The 9,576-nt window shown below is 31.7% G+C and overlaps 1 protein-coding gene across 3 annotated transcripts in view; it reads left to right on the forward strand.

The window, feature by feature from the left end:
• The window catches only part of CRISPLD1 (cysteine rich secretory protein LCCL domain containing 1), a 53,465-nt gene extending 44,160 nt beyond the window's left edge, over nt 1–9,305 (forward strand). For all 3 annotated transcript variants that reach the window (XM_074278916.1, XM_074278917.1, XM_074278918.1), the window contains exons 13-15: nt 1,566–1,641; nt 8,137–8,267; nt 9,024–9,305. In XM_074278916.1, coding sequence (XP_074135017.1) covers nt 1,566–1,641; nt 8,137–8,267; nt 9,024–9,075 — 259 coding nt within the window. In that variant the 3' untranslated portion in view covers nt 9,076–9,305. The remainder of the gene's footprint in view (nt 1–1,565; nt 1,642–8,136; nt 8,268–9,023) is intronic.
• The last annotated feature ends 271 nt before the right edge of the window (nt 9,306–9,576 follow it).

Genomic DNA, 9,576 nt, shown 5'->3' on the forward strand with positions numbered 1-9,576 from the left:
TGAGTTAAATCATGTTTCCCAAAGTATACTTTCACAAAGGAAGAGTCTAATATAATCTGATTAACTTTTAAGGCAAATAATGAGCCTGTTTCTTAATATCAATGTAAAAAAATTAGTAAACTCTATAATGTCCAGGTTAACTCTTAAATATCTGGGCTAACTCTATAGAGGGTCTCAGGATCAGAGTCAGGATTAACCTTGGTCTTTAGGGGAAGAAGTGAAGGAGGCAGGCAAGCTGCCATGTGGCTTGCTAAAGATGAATCCTGGACTCTGGAGTTTGGAGCCTGAAATCAATCTCCTCCTTGTCCTTTGCTCTTTGGCAGAGCAATTCTGAAGCTCTCCCTCAGTCCTCCAATCCTTGCCTACAATTATCTCACCACCACACATTCAGCAAGTACTAATGGTGAGGAGAGCCATCACATCATCATCTCATTTAAATATATGTATATAGAACCATTATCTCATATCGAATAGATAATTAGCCTTCAGTGTTCAGCTGTCTGATTCAAGTACACGTTTTCAGAGTTGAGTTTTCAGCCCTCTACCAAACTCTAAAAGCTCATACACACACTACAGGTTACAGACCAGCCACCATCTGAGGAGCTACTGATTTCATGCATTGTACTATTGTACAATATACTATGTACACTGAACTATTTGCCAAGGAATTCACCTAACCAAAGATGATTTGTCTTAGCATCAAATATAAAGAGAATAGAAAAAAGTCTGCTTTCACATTCTGCATAGTTTTACTGCCAAATAGATCAGCTATAACCTGAGAATATTAGACTTAGAAAGATCCTCAGCCATCATCTAGTGTTATCTATATACAAATGAGATATTTGGATTTATTTTATTTAAATAGAAATTCTGCTCTATAACTTGATTTGCTATTATTTAACCTTCCCCCAACAAGGGCTCTCTCTGCTGTGTTCTTGCCTCACCCTTTGCTTCCCCCATATTTCTTTATACAGTTTGGAGGGTGTTATACACTTCATGGTATATATGTAGTGTTGCCTATTGAACTTGCTTCCAAGGTGAATAGTTTTTCAGAACTATTAGCCCTTTTCCCCCACCAAGGCTTCTGTATCTATTCTACCTTTGCACCTCATTTGTATAACATGATTACAATTTTTACCATTTTTAAAATGTTTAAAACTGAGGCATGTAACATCTTCATGAATGAGGCAGACAAAAGTTTCAGATTATATTAGTGAATTGTAAAATAACATTGGGAATGTACTTTTTACAAAACTTATTAAGTTTCAAAGACATATGGAAAAGTTACTTCCTGAGTAATATGCAAGATTTTTGTTGTTTTTATTTGTTTGTTTGTTTTCTTAGCCCATAATATTAGAAAAAATATGGGAAAATGGGAGGAAATATTGTAATAACCTCTAGGGAAAGTTAAAAATAAGTTGGATAAATGATTTCTACTTTCAGATTCATGCACTTAACATGGTTTATAAAAAGAAATAGGAAAAAAAGGAATATTGGTCAGGGTTTTTTTTTTTTTGATATTTTATATCTACAAATGTATATTCTTTATAAAATATATTTTTCAGGGTATACTGTCCTCGCAATTGCATGCAAGCAAACCCTCACTATGCTCGTGTAATTGGAACTCAAATTTATTCTGATGTAAGTAACCTAATTTGTATAATTCTAAAGTACTTAGTCTAATTATATACCATTAGCTTTTGTATTTCCACATGGCAGAGCAAGGAAAAAATATAGGTTGATGTACATACAGTTGAAACAAGTGTATAGTGGAGTTGAAAAATAAATATTATTCATAATTGTTTTCTGATCATAAATATTATCAACCATTATACTAAACTATTTATTCCTTGGATTGAATTAATCTATGTTTGGTTAAGAATAAGAATGTGGAGTTAAACTTAAATATATAAATACATATATTTATATATGAATATGTGTGTATATATATATATATATATATATATATATATATATATATATATATATATATCACTGTGTTTGTTTTTTCTGTTTTCTTTTTACCCAATTCCCTGATTCATGAAGAATATTTATTGTAATATTATTAGGAAAGAAAAAAAGCAGGTCATTTATTGGTGTTATGTGAAAAGGAAAAAAATAAAATGTATAAATGTATCTTGTAATAATAATAATAATTTTATTACCAACATGACATTTTAGGAATTTAGATTCCATTGGAGACCATGAGATTAATACCTAAAAAGAACAGACAGATGAGGTATATAGAAATGAGTGGTATAAGCAGAGTAAGGGAGGTTTACTGTGGAGTTGTCATGGAAAAAAAAAATTAAGCTAAGTTTTGAACTATGGGTAAGCTAAGAGATAAAATGAATGCAATCTAGATAAGCCTCAAAGACAAGGAGAAACAAGCTACATACAGGGTTTATAACAAAGTAGTTTGCTTATCTAGAATGAAAAATGTAAGACTGGCTAACCCCCACATGCAAAATCTGAAGACAGTTTGAAAGAGGACAGAACTGCTACCATGAAACATATAGAAGGAGGGTCCTTATGATCTATTATAGGCTTTTAAGCAATTAGAATTCACATAAATAATAATTGAGGAAAATTATTTTTGCTGCCCATGAATGTTATGAAAACCTCATCTCTCTTGGTAATATCTTAGAATGTTAAAAACTGAATAGTAGACAACCAATTGTTTTTATTATGCAGATGAAGAAACAGACTAGAAAAAAGAGAAATAAATTTGTCCAAGGAGACATAGCTGAGGACAATCAGAGCTGGGGCCAGAATCTTTATCTTCTAGTGATCCATCTAACACTGTTTTACTTGTCTAACTGAAGCAGTTATTTTTGATAGCTCTCATTCCTAAACAATTGATTTCTAAGTTCTATTGGTGCTATCTTATCTTCCTCCTTTTTTTTTTTTTTTTTCATTTTTACTGCTAGTGTCCTTATCATTTGGACTATTACTGCTTTTCCTTCTTTACACTTTATTCTACTTCCTCCCGCTTACCGCTCACCACAGACTCAAAGCAAAGTTCTTTTTATATTATGCTTCTTCTAAAAATATTTTAATGGGTCTTATTTCCCTACCTAGTAAGCTTTTAAGATATCAAAAGCTCTTAATAATCTAATCTCAGTTTAATTTTTGAAATGTATCTTCTCTTACTATCATTATACTCCAGCATTTTTCCTTGTCCATAAGAATTATGTAAAAAAAAAAAAAAAAAAAAAAAAAAAAAGGGTTTTCCCAAAATTCTTAATACAGTTTTATACTTTATAGGTTAAAGTTGCACTAAGACATTTGGTACATATTATATTTGTTGAACTCGGAAATTTTATCATTCTCAGAGAATGAAGAACTCTATAAGGTACATATGCCAGATATTTGTAATCTTTGTGCATGTGTATGTCCCTGTTTGTATCTGTATGTGCCTCTGTGTAGGTCTGTGTATCCCTGATTTCCTCACTTCTACCAATTCAGTTTGATCACTACTTTTCAAATTATCATTTTAGAAACATACTTTGGAAAATTAAGAAGTAACTTGCTCAAAGTCACATAATTGGTGTGTGTCAAAAGAAGGGCTTGAATTAAGTCTTTATGTCTCTGCTCTCAATCCTTGAAGTTACACTATATCTCCTCCAATTTATTCCCATTTACACAGAATTTAAGCACTGCAATAGAGATAGGAACTAATCTCTGATTTCATTTGCATATGGAAATCTGTGAAGAGCAAACTAGTTCCTAATTTACATATATATCAGTACTTTCTCAGTGTCCATAATCTTGTAGTTGGCTAGGTCCTTTAAAGAGTAAGTGACTTACAGAGAATCACATAGCAGATAAATGTCTGAGGGAGTAGTTGAGACCAGGATTTTCTGATACTAAAGCTGACTATAGACTCCACCTACTACCACAAAGCAATAACATTTGTAAAGTGCTGGATATGTGTTAGGCTTTGTGTTAAGCTCTTTACAAATATCTCCTTTGATTCTCACAACAACCTTGGGAGTAGGAGCTATTATTGTGCCCATTTTGCAAGTAAGCAAATTGAAATAAACAGAAGTTGTGACTTACAAGGATTCACTTGGCCATTATTTATTTATCAAAGGTAGGAATTAATACCTGGTTCTGGAACAGACTTTCTATACACCCATTCCTGAAAATAATAATTAAACATTTTTTTTTTAAATTAATGAGGGTCACAAATATTAAAATTGCTTTCTTTTACTGCTTTGTGTGAGAGCATGTTTCTTAGCACCCATCGGGTAGTATAAGCAACTAGATGGCACTATAGCTGGAATGTTGGATCTACAGTCAGGAAACCATCTTTTTGAGTTCAAATCTGAAATCACACACTTATTAGCTGTTTTGCCCTGGGCAAATCACTTAACTATGTTTGCCTAAGTTCCTCAATATAGAAAATGAACTGGAAAAGGAAATGACAAACAACTATAGTGTCTTTGCCAAGAAAATTCCAAAGGGAGAAATGCAGAGTCAGGTGGACTGGAAAATGACTGAATAGAACATTAGGTGGTATAATGTTATTTACTCCCCTAGAAGGACATTCTTCCTCTGGAGTTCTGAGAGGTTGGGAATTTTATATATATATGTATATAGATAGATAGATAGATCCATCACATCTTTTTTCTTTATTATTTGACACTGCTTTTTATTCATTCTGTTTGGATATATACAGAAAATGGGTGACTCAGCCACTCCTCATGAATAAAGTACATTTCTGATTAACTAGACTGCTTAGAAATCTTTTTTGGGGTGTACTTATTTATATTTGTAGATTTTTTTCTGGATGTTTGAGTAGTAAAAATATGGCTTCTACCTGAGAATTCCACATTTCTTTACAAATTTTATACATTATTTCAGTTCAGCATCTATCATAAAATTTATTATGAATTCTTTTTTTTTCTTTTTCTTTTTTTTCTTAAATATCCCTGAATCAAAAACCTTTTATAGCTTCCATATCGAAGTACTCTCAGATATTGGTTTTCTAAGTAAAGTTTTTCTTTTAAAGAGGTATCTAGTTCCTTAAGATTGCAAATTCATAAAAATTTTACCATTCTCAAAATTCCAGTAAAACGAATTGGTTGTACACAGTAAGCTCTTTTTTTTTTTTTTTCCTGGAAGATTGAGACAAATAAATTAAGAACCCTATAAATTAAAAAGAAAATTCAACAACACATTGTAAAATATGCAACTCACTTCCAAGGAGTAGTCTTACTTTTTAAAAAAGTATGAAAGAGCTGGGGGGAGGAGGAGGGCAGGAAACAGGAGTGATATCTGTAAAAACAAAATAATTTGTTCTGGTTCTGCCCTGACTGTTGTGTCCCTTAAATGAGTAGCTTAAATTTCATGGATCTTAATTTCCTCATTTGTAAAATAAGGGCATTAGATTAGATAGAGTTTGCAGTTTATTTCTTCTTCTTCTTCTTCTTCTTCTTCTTCTTCTTCTTCTTCTTCTTCTTCTTCTTCTTCTTCTTCTTCTTCTTCTTCTTCTTCTTCTTTCTCTCTCTCTCTCTCTCTCTCTCTCTCTCTCTCTCTCTCTCTCTCTCTCTCTCTCTCTCTGTCTTTTTGGGAACTGAATTGTCTTTGTTGTTACTAACTATGAAGATACAGTTCACACATTTAATTCTTGAAAAAAAGATTTTGGCCTTTCATTCTGGTTAATTGCAAATTCTCTATGTTCAATATAAGTGAGTACCATTGTTCCACTATAAATTCTTCATTGTTTTCACACTGTACATCTTTGTTCTGGGAAAGACTGGATATGAAGAGAAAATCCTTTTTTGAGCTTTGAACTTGATCAGGAATGCATACCAGCTGCCCAGGCATAGGAGAAAGGATTGCTTAAGAATACTTTAAAGTGCTTAACATTTAGTGAATGGTATATCCAGGCACATTTTATTGCCTTTGGAACAGGTTGATAATTCTCTTCTAAAGGGACAGGATGAATTGTGAAATGTGTGCTGAATTACTGTTAATCCAGTCTCTTATGAATTATATCAAATGCAAATATTAATTGAGTTAGGGGCTTAAGACTATGATTAAAATGCCTTTGTAGAGTCCTGATGTACATTTGTAGACTGTAACCATTTTACTGTATTACCAAAGGGGAGAAATAATTAAGGTGCTTGGCATTTAGATTCCCTGATAAGTTAAATACCAAAATATAACAGAAAGTTCAGCTCCTTGGATCAAAGTAAGGTTGCATAATTGTGGGTGAAATGTTTATTTACACTAACATATAGCACTTATGGGACAGACCTTATGTGTAGAAAGTGGAAAAAAAAGAATCTAAATCAATGAAATAAGGATTAAAGAAGATACATGCGGATCTGGGATAGGAGATACATTAACTTTTTTCGGGGTATTTGGGAAGTCTTCAAGCAAAGGGTGTATCATTTTATCTAACCACACTCAAGTGCAAAAAAAAATACTTTAGTAGGATATTTGGAAGAAAGGTAATGTTAAGCACAAATCATTTTGAAGAACTCATATATTATTACTTCATCTTCACAAGAATTCTTAATCTACTATCTGTAAACATAGTTTAAAAATAGTTAAATCACTGTATTTCAACATAATTGGTTTCCTTTGTGATCCTATATATTTTATTTTACATATTTAAAATATTCCAAGATTAAATGGTCAGTATGCTTCTCTGAACTTCCAGAGGTGTTCATGGTGCACAAAAAAAGTGAACAATCACTGCTCTAAAAATAGAATTGTTCTTATAATCTTAAGGTAATTTAAAGTGTGAACATCTTTCATTCAACCAGTAAATGATACTTTTTTTTAATAATAGATAATTAAGGTATTATTAAAAGAATTTTATATTATATGACATATAAATTAAAGGGCATTCTATATAAGTGATCTATGAACTCCCAGTATTATTAATTCCTTGAGTGATGCATATTATATTCCTTCTCTAGCTTAGTAGATCATCTTCATTATTTGCAATTGTAAAAATTAATTACCTAATGGTAATTACAAAGGTAGTCTAATACATCTAACGGTATATTTTTAATGATAAACTTTTTCACATTTAACCTATTTGGTCCTTGGTCAACAGAATTTCATTCTGTTTCTCGATTTCTTCTTAATGGTTTTCCAGTCTAGTAGAACCTGCTAGACATTGCATTGTATCGGCATAGCCTTTAAGTAACCAGAGTTATCTTTATGCCAGAATGCAGTATCAGAGTAGGACATGTAAGGAAACAGAGAAGGGTCTAATTTTTCCATTATTACCTGTTTTTTATTCCAAATCCCCTTGCTCTTTACATAACATTATACTGTTCACAGAAGATTCTATTGAGCTGGAAGGGTTAGCAAAATAGTTTATACCCAAAGGTCATGAAAAGTGTTTTTGTGAAACCTGTTGGTAAATGTTAATTGAATAAAATAAATTAATAAATGAAAAGTGACAGAAATTCTACTGTACCCGGCATGATATCAGATATTTTCAGAATTCCATTTCAAACAAACTATTTAGTCAACAACTATCATTCAAAATCTGGGAGAGCTGTGGCTATTTTTCCTTTTTCCTATTAATTGTTCACTTTAGGAAGTGCCATGTCCTAATATATCCCTACCTCAAAGGGAAAAATAAATGTAGACAAAAATGGCCAAACCAATAATTTTTCATTCTGAATATTATTGGTTAGAGTTAATTTAAAAAAATTTAAGAACAAGCATGATGAATGTTCTTAAAAGGAGAGAAAATAAACTAGTTTATTAACTAGTTTCTGCCACTAGATATGTCCAGGGGGGATTGTGTAAGCGGTTTGAGCAATAGCTATTTTTGGCAAAAATGGGATTGTGACATGATTCACCTCACTATTTCAATCCTATGGCTTGTTTGATTTTATGATTTTCTTATTTGACCTTTATTCATATCTCTGGACATTAGTCTACATTGGCTTCAGAGTCCAGAGATAGATTAGATGACCTTGAAGTTCATATCATCTATGGACCTATATAATTTTTTGATTTATCATGGGCTTTTGATGCAATATATCTTGTCAATTGCTTACTTAAATAAACCTTTGAATTTACTATTAGTTTGTTAAATGTAATTTAAGGAAACTTAATTGCAAAATGAATTGATTTTTTTTTCTTTCACTCTTTCAGGTATCTAGTATTTGCAGAGCAGCCGTTCATGCTGGTGTAGTTCGTAATCAGGGTGGTTATGTTGATGTTATGCCAGTAGACAAGAGAAAAGTTTATATTGCTTCCTTTCAGAATGGCATCTTTTCAGAAAGGTAAAATCTATCATTATCAACTAGTATAATTTACCTATTTCTCAGTTAATAGGTCTATGTAATTGATATGGTTTAAAGGTCAAGTGACTAAGGCAGCATGTGAATTTATCATCCTTTTGTGTAGCAGTTGGCCCTTAAATTACTGGAGAAGCTGCAGTACCAGAACTGCCTGTCTCCTTTAAGCTTATAACTCATGGCCTGAAAAACTGATTACTAGTCAAAACAACTCTATTGTTAATTAGTCTTGCAAGAAATATTTAATAAAATATATTTTATTCATTTTCTGGATTTTCCTAGAGTAAATGTATTTTAAATTATTATTGTTGAGAATTGCACAGAGTTATTTGGTTTCTCTAAATTTACTGAAATTTATATAGTTAACATAGTGTGATGTGTATATTTGAGAGACACACACAGAGAGAGACAGAAAGAGAAACAGAGAGAAATAGACAGAGACAGAGACTGAGAAAGAGAAAGGCACACAGAGAAAGAATGAGAGAGAGAAAGACAAACAAACAGAGACATAGAGAGACAGGAGGAGGAGGGAGGAAGGGAGGGAAGAAGAGAGTTCAAAATAATTAATATACTTGATTTTTCCTAAAATCCCAATCACTCCCTGAGAGAAAATTAGATTCTGTTTTCTTATTAACTTGACTAAGAGGAAAATTATATGAGAATTTAGAATCTATTATGCAATCCTCATAAACATTTTTTCATTCATGCCTATAATTTATGATTTTTTTTTTAATTTTGCAGTTTGCAGAATCCTCCAGGAGGGAAGGCATTCAGAGTATTCGCTGTTGTTTGAATAGGGCAAATAAAAATGCACAGTGTTAAAATGAACACTTGGAAGGGAATGGTAAAGATAAACCAGATTGCTATGTTGTACTTTTAAATTGTATAAAGCTGTATGTAACATTGTTGTATAGAAGATATCAACAATTTGTAGCCCCCAAAAATGTCAGTGCATGTAAATCTGGATTAATTTAGTAAAATAAAAATATGGGATATTATTAGAAAAATATATTGAATATGAAGCAGTTTCAGAAATCCTGTGTTGAATATTGCTATATTTTCTTAGCAATTATTTCTGTTATATTTAATTACAGTCATATATGGTCTATCTTTCTTCTATCTGAATATTATTATGTGGTGCTTTATTTTTGCCACTAATCTAATAAATCTAAAAGCATAATATGGATGACTTCAGAGAGATCACCTTGTACATTTAAAAATAGCTAACTGAAAATGAATAGAAACTGTGCTGTCATTATTTCCATTTTCCAAAATCTGCTATTACTTACCCAAA

The sequence above is a fragment of the Sminthopsis crassicaudata genome, chromosome 1, assembly GCF_048593235.1.
Source record: "Sminthopsis crassicaudata isolate SCR6 chromosome 1, ASM4859323v1, whole genome shotgun sequence".
Classification (NCBI taxonomy): domain Eukaryota; kingdom Metazoa; phylum Chordata; class Mammalia; order Dasyuromorphia; family Dasyuridae; genus Sminthopsis; species Sminthopsis crassicaudata.